This window comes from Python bivittatus, unplaced genomic scaffold (genome assembly GCF_059951505.1).
Source record: "Python bivittatus isolate LINGU-HERP-01145 unplaced genomic scaffold, Pbiv_v1 ctg000690_np1212, whole genome shotgun sequence".
Classification (NCBI taxonomy): Eukaryota; Metazoa; Chordata; class Lepidosauria; order Squamata; family Pythonidae; genus Python; species Python bivittatus.
Window position 1 is genome coordinate 7848044 of NW_028277096.1, and position 13854 is coordinate 7861897.

The 13854-nt window shown below is 39.6% G+C and overlaps 1 protein-coding gene across 1 annotated transcript in view; it reads right to left on the bottom strand.

Annotated features, from left to right (window-relative positions):
* The window catches only part of LOC103067236 (merlin-like), a 33094-nt gene that overhangs the window by 13433 nt on the left and 5807 nt on the right, over positions 1-13854 (bottom strand). Inside the window, exons 4-8 of the mRNA XM_007429692.4 lie at positions 13436-13558; positions 6690-6773; positions 2327-2395; positions 1566-1648; positions 554-629 (exon numbers count right to left, since the gene is read on the bottom strand). Of these exons, the coding sequence (XP_007429754.1) occupies positions 554-629; positions 1566-1648; positions 2327-2395; positions 6690-6773; positions 13436-13558 (435 nt within the window). The remainder of the gene's footprint in view (positions 1-553; positions 630-1565; positions 1649-2326; positions 2396-6689; positions 6774-13435; positions 13559-13854) is intronic.

A 13854-nucleotide genomic window follows, 5' to 3' on the forward strand; every position in this document is an offset into this window, starting at 1 on the left:
GGCAGTTGGATGGGGCAGATGGGATTTGTAGTCAAACATCAGGGAACTTCAGATCAGAGAAAGTTGAATCAGATACATTAAAAATCATACATTGTTGTTGTTTAGTCATTAAGTCGTGTCTGACTCTTCATGACCCCATGAACCATATTGCGCCAGGCCTTCCTGTCCTTCACTGCCTCCCTGAGTTTGCTCAGTTTCATGCTCATTGCTTCAGTGATGCTATCTAACCATCTCATCTTCTGCCGTCCCCTTCTCCTTTTGCCTTCAATCTTTCCCAGCATCAGGGTCTTTTCCAAAGAGTCCTCTCTTCGCATTAGGTGACCAAAGTATCTAAGCTTGAGCTTCATTATCAATCCTTCCAATGAGCAGTCAGGGTTGATTTCCTTTAAGATTGACTGGTTTGACCTCCTAGCAGTCCAGGGGACTCTTAAGAGTCTTCTCCAGCACCACAATTCTTCAGCGCTCAGCCTTCTTTATGGTCCAGTTCTCACAGCCATACATTACTGCTGGTATGAACTACTATACTACTGTATGAAAAATCATACATACTTACAGCAATTGGAAAATAATTAACCCCATACATCTCCAAATCTTGTGCTATTTTAAGGTAGTTCATCTCAGCCTCATATCTAGAAGAATAAAATATTTTTTAAAAAGGATTTGGAAATGATTGTTCTAGAACAGGAAATGAAAGATGAAAATTAGTTTCATAAAGCAAATATTTTGAACCATATTTTTGTCACCCAAAGCTAAATTTATTGACTGTGGAGGACTTTTATCCAGTTTTATTACCAGTGCTAACCAAAGTGGTTTACAAGTTGCACTAAAGCCTCTATAAAAATCACATAACTACATGGACAAATCAACCATGATGCAGAAATAACCTCACTTGGCACATTCAAACAAATTGGAAATATTCTGGAACAAGTTTTACCTTCAGCTGAGTGATCCCTAATTGAAAAATGCCTTCTATGGAAGGATATTCTGAAGTCCTGGTAATGCTATATAAAAGGTTCTGCTTCTTGGGCCAATCTGTCAAACATCTAAAGACTTTGGACAGAGCAGGCAACAAACAGTGAACTTGGACAGATTCGCATAAGAAGAGACTGTTCTCAACCAGATATGCTGGTTTGAGTCTTTAAAGGTCTGGAGCACACACTTTGAACTGAGATCCCAAAACCAACCAACAACCAGTAACAAGAGTGATGAGAGAACATCAGTTTCTGAGTTCCCATCTGTTTGGGTCAAACTCTGCATAAAGAAATGAAATCAAGGGATGATGAATCTAAATTCTTATTGGCTCCTACTAAGTTCCATAGAAAAATTAGGTACATATGGGCAGAATGTCAAAATCATGAAATGTGTATTGTGACATCATGATGAAACCCTGCCCTTTTTACTTCTGTCATGATGTGGCACACAGGTATGGAAGGAATGGAACTTGTACCACAATGTTGCACACAAATATGGAAGGAGCAGAATTTGTGTCACTGCCCCCACCCCCAGGTGCTAATGGATTAAGTCCTTTTTCCAAGCTACAGTTGCAGACAATGGGGCTGCAGTACCTGGCCATTCCCTGGTGTCCAGCATAACAGGCAGTAATCCTTTCTTCCCACATGTCAGGTGTCATCTGATATTGACGGAGGACCTAGATAAAAGAAAAGTAAAGAACAAAAAGGAACACAACAGCAAAAAGATTTATTCTTCAAACCTCAAGAATGCTGTTCTTAGGGGAACATGCAGATGTGACCAAGTGTTCCACATTGGAAGGGCCTGAACAATTACATATGACTAAAGAGGGTCTAAAAATGCCACAGTATTAGAAGCAAACTGACTCTCATCTCAGGAAGGCTTTCAGCTTGTTGGCGACTTCATGCAGCTCTGCCAGTTTCGGGTAGATTTTGTCATAAGTTCCCCTTCCATGAACAGCAGCCTGGATTCATATCCAGAAGAGGAATGTCAATCCAGAATAGAAAGACCAGGGCCAGGCTATGACACCAATCTTGAGCTGGTTACCCAAGAGTCCCCTGAAGAAGATACCTTTGAAGGAGAAACCTCCCTTCATGGCTGGGAACTCACATTATCCAGTAGTTGCTTGAGAACTGAGGAACATCAGAATTTTAAAGTTTCCCACTCTCTAGAAAGCAAAGAGAGGAACAGTCTGTCCTAAAAGGACAAATAGATATCACTGCTCCAGACTCTTTGGGAATATGTTATTGTTTTATGAGTCATGCAAGTCTCCTGCTCCCTATCTAATTATGCTATTTTGGGTATCTGGGGATTCCTATTCACGACCAGGAGGATAGGAAAGTGTGAAAACACTTACTCTTTTTGGCAAGAGCTCCTCTGGGACTAGGAAACCTGGCTTGTGCAAATTTGGGTCATAGTCACCATACTGTGAGGGAAAGACGTATGAGACAAATTAACAGGAAAAAATTGTATACTAAGAATTAACAACATAGTATAACATCTAAATTAATACTTAAAAGAAAATAAAAAGAAAAGCTGGATCATTATATCATAAATAGAACAACTAAAAAATTGGCTAAAGTGCTCAAATATCTCTTTCCTTTCCTCCTTTGTGGAAAGAAACATAATTCAAAGATTGGCAGACCACCCATTTCTGCAGCCCATTCTGCATGTCAAATGTAGATTTAGCCTTTTGATTTTATATAATAATTCTTTTTATTATCCCACATCTATGAAAATCTACAGTCTATGATATCTTGATAGATTCCAAATGTTATGGATATAATGATGCAGAACATATGCATCTTTAACCAGTAATAATGGATCTAAATCATGTTAACTATGGATTTCAGCCCAAAATGTGGAAATAATAGGAGAACTTCAAAACATGAGAGTTAGTATTCCAACTTCTGAACAGCATTTTCGGTAACAAGGCAACAGTATTGAAAACTTATTAAACAGAATTTCTGTTATACTAATCTCATTTTAAGATTAAAAGAGATAATTTTACATTCTTCAGAATGATCTTCCGCTATGTATTGTCGAAGGCTTTCACGGCCGGCATACGATGGCTGGTGTGGGTCTTCCGGGCTGTGTGGCCGTGGTCTTGAAGTTTTGTTTTGATCTCAATTTCATAAATATCCTTCAACTTCCTTTGAAAGTAAATAACTGAATAAAGAGCCTCAATTTATTCCTCTACTCTAATAATTGTGAAATTTCAGTCCAGTGGCATCAAGACCAAACTGGGAAAGCAACATGCTCTTAAATTTAATAAACTGCCAAGATACACTCCTATGTACACCAAATTCTGTTTTAAGTACTATAAAAGAATTAAAAGCAGCCACCTCAGGACTAAGTTGGTCCAAAATAATGGTGTGAAAGACCCAGTTCAATTAAACAAAGAACAAAAAAAACTGATTCATTGGGTATTTTTATCTCAAATCATCTGATAATGCAAGCTTTTCATAGGTAAAATAATCCAAGTTATGAGTGTGACTTAATATTTTCCATAAGTATCTTGTGGCATTATATGCAATTAATGAAAACGTTCCCTGAACAAAGAAGGATTCTAATACATGCCAAGATTGCAGCAGTCATACGTATAGCTTTCAATATGAGACCAGAAAGAACAGAGAAATCCCTTATTCCAAGGAAAGGAAATGTCTAATAGGCATGAAAGTGCAGAAAATTAAAGCTACCTTTCCATCCAGGTTACTGTAATTTATGCAGTGAAAATGTCATAGGATGCCCCTGCTGAACATTATTTAATATTCTTTAAGTGTGCTTAAAATGTGATAGAATGTGAATCTACCTTGGAGTTAAATTAATCTTCATCACATATATCTTACCCCAAGTATTAAATGAAAATCTAAACTTTCGTCTTTTGTTTATTTCAAAATGGGAGAAATGTTCAGAGATACCAATTGAGAACACTTCATAGGAATCTTTATACCAAGATAAATCATAGATTCAGAACCCAGTGTAAAAACCCAATCCCTGTAGCCAAAATTATTGACCCAGAAGTATAGAGTTTAATTTACTTTAGTGTATAGATTCCAAGTTCATGAATGACAATTGGTACTAAGAACAGAAATGTTTAATCCGTAATATATAATGTACCACTCACATATATAGTGGCTTTATGGACTACCTTTAATATTTTGAGATTTTCTAGTTACACAAATAAGAGGTTCTCAAGCCAGATTAAAAAGAAATTAAAAAAGAAGGTATCCTTGATCTATACCACAACATAAATTTAAAAGACAAGACAGAAGATTGGTGATTCAATGTTCCAGTCAACCTTATCAATACAACATTTAAAACTGAGGAAACTCAAAATAGGGCAAGGATCAAGTAGCTTCTAATGGACTTGTGGGGCCAACAGTGCTGGACCAGACATCAGGACTTTGCAAATCCTCACCGATTCTCTAGCAAGCTTGTTGAACATAAAAGGTGAGAACTGGTTTTGCTCTCGCAGTTCCCAGAAATTTTTGCAAGTGAAATCTGAAGGATGATGTACGTATTGTAATTCCACAGGAGCACAGAAAACCTGCCAGAAGTAATTTTCCTGAGAATTTTGCCTTCCTGTCCTTCAGGACTGAGAAAATATGCCTGAATTTTTACCAGCTGATACCAAATATATACCAATTTACAGCTCAAGAAGAATCCAGCACCATAACTCTTGATGATGCCCTTTTTGAATTTATTTTTCTGTCAACTCCGACACAGTAGAACTGCAGTGGCTCCAGCTGTGGCTTAAGCACCAACACTATCAAGAGGGGATCTTAATGTCTCCTTAAAGAGAAAACTTCAGTTCAGTGGTATGGCTTTGTAAACAAACCATCCAAGCTGGGTTCACACTTTGCCCATAACCTTGGTTTATATAACCGTTGTTGTATGGCTGTTGAATAATACAGTTTTCTGGATGCATACAATACCATGATCATTAAACCACAGTTTGCAGATCATAATTGCAGATCATAAAGTTGCTCTAAACTTTATGTGCTTTGGCTCCAACACCCAGCCCTATTGAAACAAACCCTTAAGAGCTGGCCTAGCTATATCCCCAGGTCCTGAATCAGAGTGTGTGGTATTCTTATTTTTTAAAAATAATTGCTGTTGTTTTTCCAAACTTTTGATGATTTTTGTGTTTGCAGATTCATTTCATTGTTGTATTTCATAAGCCTTCCAGAGTTGTAACAGATTGGGGCAGCCTATAAATTTGTTAAATCAATAAATAAACATGTGGTGTCAACTGAGTTCCAGAGTTTAATCCCAATCATCTCCAAATAGCTCACTATACTAACAGTATGGTGGGACAAATATGACTTTGTACTGTGCGCCAGTTGCACCTGTTCGTGGATCAGGGGGACTTACAGTCACTCATGCCCTGGTCACCTCCTGGTTAGACTACTGCAATGCACTCTACATGGGGCTTCCCTTGAACAGTATCCAGGTGCACTTCACCTGGTGCAAAATGCAGTGGCATGAGCAATTGTGTGTGTTTCTGGTACAATGTACATTACACCTCTGCTTCATGAGCTGCATTGGTTACCAGTTTGTTTCTGGGTCCAATTCACAGTGCTGGTGTTGACCTTTAAAACCCTTCATGACATGGGACCGGGTTATTTGAGGGACTGCCTCTCCCCAATTTCATCTGCCTGTCCTACCAGATCCAGCAGAGAGGGCGTGTTATGAGTTCCATTGCCTAGGAAGCTACATTTGGTGAGCCCTAGGCGGTGGACCTTTTCCGCTGTGGTGCCCGCACTGTGGAACCTTCTTCCCCACGAGGTGAGGTTGGCCTCCTCACTGTTGAGCTTCCAGAGGTCCCTCAAGACCTGGTTATGCCAGCAGGCCTGGGGACCCCAGGGGATGGGTGAACTAGTGAGGTGACGCCATTATTTTTAACATCCCTTCATCTATTATTTTTTGTTTTAGTTTGGTTTTTATTCTTTTTAACGCATTTATTGACTATTTTAACCCTGTCGTACACCACCCAGAGTTGCTTGTTTGTGAGATGGGCGGCTATATAAATTGTGCAAATAAATAAATAAATGACATCCCACTGGGACTGGTGCTATCCTCCTGTGATAGATACAAATTGTATGCCCAGACACATTCAGGGGTAATGAGAGGCAAAAGATCCACTCATTTCATCTGATCTGTCTCAGTTCTGGACTAAGGGTGGCTGATTCCTGCCAGCAGTTAGCAAGGGTGGGTAGAACAGCTCTCAATTCAGTGCTAAGAGGGGTTGGATGAAACAGTTACAGCTGCTACCCCTTAATTTTCTGAAGAGGGATTCGAGGAAGAGCAGAGGTCAGGAAGACACTTTTATTCAGGGACTCCTCCAATGCATGCTAGAATAGTGGGAGAATTATTTTTAATTAAGAAAAAAGGGAGTGGGGAAGAGAATCGACCATTTTACTCAGAGTGCCCGCTGCAGTCTAAACTGCGTTTTGTTCCACAGTTGTGTTTTGTTTAAAACAAAGTGAGATATCTCAGTCTCCTCTCTGCATTTTAATCCACTGACCTCCAGACAAATTTAAACAGGGTGTACTCATTAAACAAAACCTGCAAAACACCCAAAAGCAGAGAGTGATCAGATGAAAAATATACCACTTTCTATTTCCAGCTACACAGCAACACTTTAGCAGATCCTTTTCTGTGTTAATGAACACTCTGTATCTATGTTATAAAAGGTGACAATTATAAAGCCTCACCTTGGCTTGAACTGCGTAAGAAGCCAATAAAATTGTAGCCTCCGGAGAACAGTAGATTTCTTCATCCAATATTTGTTTCTTAACCTAAGACACAAGGTGGAAAAAAAAGAAGAAAAACCTAAGACTCGGCCAAAGCTTGAAAACAAAATAATAGACACCCAGACTTTGTTTTGGCACCTGAAATGTAACCGTTAGCTGAGTTTATGAGTGAAAAAATAAAAGAAATGTTGGCGGCTATAGAGACATGTAGAAAAATACCAAGAATATTCAAGGTAGTTACATATGCTTTTAAAGCACACTGCATAATAACTGCATTCCAAAACTAGTACATAATTCCAATTTGGGGGATCAGTTCAGTAATCCAGCCTTCCGTTTTGTTAGTGGTCAGCCAGATACTGAGAAAACCCACAAGCAGGATAGGAAGGTTATTATTCTCCACTGTTATTTGTTTTCCACCATAAAGACATAGAGGTCTCTGCATGGAATTTCTATCCCTAAGTATCAGGATTAATAAGAAAAGATCTGGCAAATCAGACCAAAGATCCATCTAACCCAGCACTCTATTATCCAGAGCAGTGTTTCTCAATCTTGGCAACTTTAAAATGTGTGGACTTCAACTCCCAGAATTCCCCAGCCAATTCTGGGAGTTCAAGTCCACACATCTTAAATTTGCCAAGGCTGAGAAACACTGATCCAGAGCAATCAGCTAGAAGCTTCTTCAAAACCCAACATGAAAGCTTGAAAGCAATTTATTTGCTCCTATTTTTTGTCATTCTGAGATACACTGGACATGCACGTAGGGGCTCATTCAGATACTCTTCAGGTTAGTTTGGAGAAGCTTAAACACAAACGACCCATTCGGTCCCATAAATATGGCTTTCTTAACCCCAGAAAATAATATGTTCTTTTTATGCGTATTGTGTTCTTCTTATGCATGCCCTGAAGGTACCATCAAGCAAAAATTCATTTTGTAATTTTGAATTCTAGTTTTATGAGAAAAACAGAGGGAGGGAAGTTCCCACTATACCTTCTGTGCTATTCACAACTTTATTTCAAGCATGTAGAAATAGCGGCCCATCGCTATTACCAACTTTCATCAGTTCCAACCATTATGCCAATAGTTGTAGGTTATGGGAACTGTAATCAAACAACAACAGGATGGCCAGAGTTCCCAATTCTGTTTAATATCACCCTAGTCACCTCCCTTTTCTCATTGTCTTTTAATAAAGTTTTGAGTTTATTTATCTTTGTTCCTTGTTCATCTTGGTAGCTGTTTTGTTTTGTTTTATTTTAATTGGGATGTTTAATGTAACATATGGGGAAAAGTGGCCTCATTTTCTCCCAGGCATAGAAGGTTATATTTCCAGCAAATTGGAGAACCCATTGCCAAGAGAGATAAGTTGATTTCTAGGCTATCTTTATTTTAGAAGGCAGTCAAATAGCTGTTCACCCAGGTACTTCTGAAATAACTATGCCGGGATCAGACCGAGTTTTGATTGAGTGTTCTACTACTTTTCTTTTCTTTTTTTAAATGAGTGCTGTTTTGATTTCTGAATTTAGTGTTTTAAAGATTGTTGGTTTTATTTAAAATCGTTTTACTTATTTCTTTGTAACCATTCTGGGTTCTTCCCGGAACCCAGTACAGAAATAATAATTACTAGTAGTAATTCAAATAATTCAAGCTTAGATCTCTCCCTAAAGTCTGAAAAGGGGACAACCCAAGGAAAAACAATTTTTTCCAAGCACGTAGCTCACTGGGTGGCAATTACTGGAGTACCTGATCTCTTACTACCAAAACATTGTTACTTTCTCATTCCTCCTGCAATCAAGGGAACCGTCCTCTACATAATAACTTTGTACTATTACACCAAGCAAATAGTTTAATACAGTCTAGTAGGTTGAATTTCATAAGTATACAAATACTTGTATGTGTTATTCCTCCAACTGTGCTGCAAGTCTGATTTTTAACGTTAGGAACCCAGCAAGTTCAAACGTGTTGCTTTGCCTCCCCTTTTATGTTTCTTTTGGAACTGAAAAAAAATTCCCCAAATTGCATTCCTCCAAGTCAAACAAGCCAAGGCAGGTTTGAAGAAACTAGAAGAAAATGTGTAGCTTTCAGGGAGATGAAAAGAAAGGGAAGGGAAGGGAGGCACAGCCTTCTTTCCAAAATAGCTCAGCCCAAGTAATTGTCAAGGCAATGGTGAAAAACAGAAACCCCATGAGGAAATTGATCCCATCTAGAAGATTAACTCTTCCAAGGACAAATTAGTTCCAAGGAAATATTAGAAGCATGCAGTCAGAGACTTAGCTGGTTAAGTCAAACCAGTCTGTGAAATCCACCATCCCACCCCTGTTGATAGTGATCAGATGCATCAATAACTGTAGGGGCCCCTTTTTTTGAGACCCTTAGAGCACTTCTATAAATGGAGCGGAGTAACTACTGAAAATCCACTGGCATAATTTTTTACTAACAAGGTGGGAAACACATGAATGCTGTACTGTAACTCCATAACAGGCTTGATAAGGTGTAAGTGTGTGTGTGCGTATAAAATGACACAGCCCAAATATACTAGGAAACAAAACAACTCCCTGCCCCAAATCTTAGCACTGCCTAAATTCACAATATGACCATGTTCATTTGGCATCACCACCCTGTTGGTTCCATCCTTGCCCTTCACCGCTACCCCAAACTCCTTAAAGCTGCTATGTCTTTTCCTGGGACCACACAACTCTCCTCCTGTGAAGAGATCTGTTCAGTTTGAGGAGTTGCAAACATAACAGGTGCTATGTGACCCCTGCCAGTTCGCCTTGGATTCTAAAATACCACTCTAGCAGTGTTTCTCAACCTTAGCAACTTTCAGATGTGTGGACTTCAACTCCCAGAATTCCCCAGCCAGCATAGCTGGCTGGGGAATTCTGGGAGTTGAAGTCCACACATCTGAAAGTTGCTAAGGTTGAGAAACACTGCTCTAGTATATAGCATCTATCCAGAAAACATGATTACTTTGTTACCTTCTCTAGTTTCATGCTTCCTGGTCCAGAATAAAACCTTTGTCTCTTCTGCAGAAATGCACATCATCTCTTTTTAAGCCTTATGAAACTTTCTTCTGGCTTCATTTCTTGCCCTCAAATCTCAAGCAACTCTCTACCACCCATCAGGTTTCCTCTCAGCTCACACTTCTTATTAACCTACTGTCTTTCTACTATTGCCCTGGTGTTCCTTCCAGCTGCATTCTTCCCTGCTCCCATGAGCCTAGGGCATGCAGTTTCTCCCAGTTCTTTATTCCCATTTTATCTTGGGCTTTCAGTTAGGGTTAGGCTTCTCAGATCCGTGTTAGATTAATAAACTCACAAGGAATCCCAATGAGAGAGATACTGTAGGCTGGTATCTCAGTGCTAGGAAACTGGATAAGACTCCAAGTCTGGCTAAGTTATACTTTCCCACCCCTGGAGTAGATGCATAGTTTTGATGTTTTCCTGTTTCACCTCTTGTTATCTGGCCCTGATAATCCCTAATACAACTGGCCAGCTACAATGTTTGGTGAACAGGATAATCTTGGTCACGGTTGCCCATGGTCTGGCTACCTCCTGATTAGATGACTGAATTGCTTTATGTGGGCCTGAAGCTGATTCAAAAGCTGCCACTGATGCAGAATGCAGCAGTAAGGATCTTCTATTAAAGCTCTTTTAAAAAGCATATGACAACTAAAGGAGATATGTCACCTGTAGTTCACTACTGTTGGACTTCAAGGTTTTAGTAAAGATGTTCAAGGCCCTAAATGGACAGAGTTAAGGAAGTACTTCTTAGTAGGTATCTGCCCAAACTTTAAGATATGAGTATGGGAAAGGTGTGTTCTATAGGAATGTAAGAAAGAGCTTTCGGTCAAGGTATTCCAGCTTTGGAATGACCTTTCCTTGCAGAACAGGATGGCACAAAGAATGTTTGTTTTTCAATGCCAGATTAAATCCTGGCTTTTTACACTGGCATTTGGGATTTCATAAGAGCAGCCTGACTAGGCCATAATGTCCCTTTAAAAATCTGTTTCTCTCCATTATTGTATTGTGGTTATTTCTGTTTCAAATTTTCAAGGTGTTGTTCATTTTTATTTCACTTTGTTTCATCTTTGTTTTCTGGATTACACCTTGTCCTGAGAACCTTATGACAATGAGTGAGCTATAAATGACTTAATGAATAAATGTTTTCTGGGTCTTCCCTCCCCTCACCAGCTTCTTGGAGCTTCCAGGTCATCTTGCCCACCCACACTGCACACAGCCCTCTCCTCCTTACACCTGCATGACATTTTCACACTTCCACATGCTGGCAAATAAAGGCAAGAGATGCATCTTTTACAAAGGGCAAGGAGTCCCTCAGCCCAGCTTTCTGCACACAGATAGTTTCCATACAGCTTCAAATTACACCATAGTACTTACAGTGCGGAATAACATGGAGGTGCTTGTACAGTAATTGATCAAACATGTGTTTAAGAACAAATATTACCTATGTAATGTGATCTCACTCAAAATTTTGATAGATTTTGACAGCTGTATTCACATCATAATGTAGAATTTTCCAATATTTGTTGCAGTAGAGTCAGGTGATGGCTTAAAAGGGGGCTAAAGCAATTTAAAGTTGGGGGTAGGGGTTGAATGCCAGAATCTCTTTCATCAGAAGCATATACCTTCATCACACATGAGTCTTTACACATATATCAAAGCAAGTGTCTGACTCTTGAAATAACCAATTATAATAAATTTCCTAGGGTTTAAAACTGTGCTTAAAATGCCACAGGTTCTTGCTCTTATCCTGTTTTTTACAGTGATACAAAAGGGAAGCAAGTGAGAGAAAATCTTAAGGCAGATGCAAATGAGCCTGTTTGAATGTAAAACAGGCTCATTTGTAACTGTTAAGTTATTTATTTATAGAGGGAATAAGCAGGGATCAGTGGACAAGAAGGCCACTTAGAAAAGTATATACATTAATGCAGGTTTCCCTACATTGATATGCCCTTCATATCAATTAGACTGCAACCCACATAAATTACAGCCTACTGGGTTGAAGAATAGGTACCAGCTGTTAAAATGGAACTGAATGCAAACATTGCAACTTTAGATTCCTTGCTGCCTTCCCAAATTTCTCTCTGTGACCATGTTGCTAAGGTTTAGAACTACAGAACTGGGGAGGGGACCAAATAGACCTCGTGAATCACTATGAAGAACAACGGACCATCCCTTGGGTGACTGAATCAGGCCAATTTCATACAAAAGGCCATAGATGGAGACTGGGTTCTGGAGAAGGCAGAGCAGAGGGTAGGACGTCAGAAAAATTCTTGGAGGAACTTGGTGGGTTACATTCAATCAAATCCTCTAAATTAGAGAAAGCTAGGCAGAGTTTTGCATCTTCCAATGAGAATCTGGAATTTACTGTGTTTTTTTGCCTGAGAGAAAGAGTTTTAGTAGCAAAGCAACTTCATTCTATAATTCTAGCCAGAAATCATCACACAGGACTGTAGAATATATTTTGATACCTCCATCTACTTCTCTATAAATGCTTCAAGGACTAAGCATAAAGGGCATGGTAGAAACTTGTGTATATATACAGTATACTGGTGAAAAAATACTGATGTTTCTTGGCTGTTAGTGATGGCCATATGGCTGTTTTGGTGTTTTAAAATAGACTACTATCTCTCATTTGGCCTTTTGCTATAATCCCCTTTTAGTCATATAAATTGTGAGACTCTTCAAAAAGGGCAGAACTTCTGAGAAAAGTACAGTAAGCTATTCGGAGCTAAAAGGAAGCGAGGTGGAAATCTCACCCTTACATTCCTGTTGAGCAGCGGTGATCCTGAGGTATAATAATGCTTCCTGATTTCCTGCGAACCAAGGAACACCACCCCTTCCTAACCTAAAAGTAATTTACATTTATAAGATAAAATAGCATAGGAATAAGAATCCAAGGAATAAGAATCCAAGGATCCAAAGTGTAGCCACTGAGAAATGGGCTCCCCGCAAAACTCCTGCATGAATTCTGGGCTTGCTTCCTTCAGGTCACCCTCCAATTTCTACACTGGTGTGACTGGATCATGCAATCATTCCCGGTACAGAAATACAACAAAATTAGCTGCCCACGGACAACATTATCTATTGGAGTCTGAGGGTGTTTCAGTTCCTCTTTCCATTAGTTGACTATATAGCTGGTGCTCTGAATCCCAACTTGGAAGCAGAAGACCATGAGCAACAACTAATACGGAAGAAAGGGCCTGCAAACTCAACAAGCCTCTATAAAACGGAAGCCTGATATCAGAAGTCAGTGTTGTGGAACATCTGACATGATGTACAATCTAGCAAAGGGATCACTGTCAATTCCCAAGGCTTCTTGGTTCTCCACACTTTTACCGCTCACTGAATCTCTGCAGGCCTGCAAGGATGAAGCCATGGAACAGCGTTCCTCATTCTCCTTCGGTGTTCTTCCTCTTGGTGGATTAGGCCCAGAGAGAAATGGCAAGTGAATGATCAACAAGAAAACGGGCAAAAGAGTAACAAGCCCAACACAGACAGAGGGACCCACTGAAGACTCCTTTGCCCCCATCCAATCCTCAGACCCTAAAGTTGCACTAACCTAAGGGGTACCCCAAGGAAGGGGGTGATCACAAATGGTTAGCCACAATGATTTCATGGCAAAACCAGATGCTCAAGAGATAACCATGACACCTCAAAACCAATTCTGAATAAAAGAGATACCTTCTGACCTGCAGAAAGAAGAGATGTTGGGTGATCTCCTGCAGAAGCTCCTCTTCAACTTTCTCAGGGTAAAACTTCACTAAAAAACAGAAATTCACTGGATCTTCTTTGGGAATATCCTGATCTAAAACCTGTTTGAAAAAGAAACCAGAGCAACTAAGCATGTCTGACTGGGAAGAGCTGGTCTGGCAAATAAGAAGCAGAAGCCAAAAGCCTCTATTTCTTACCATGAATTCACCTGGAATCTTTAAGCAAATCTCAACCTCTCTTTCCCCAAACCTTAGATAGCTACTCTCCACCCCCATTTACAGGCCATCCAGTGATGTGAAATGCTGACTGATCCAATTTCATAGTTCCATTTAGCGCTCTTTTGCACCTCACCCATTGCTGGTTCACATGTGCTTATAGCAACTTCTTAGCATCAACG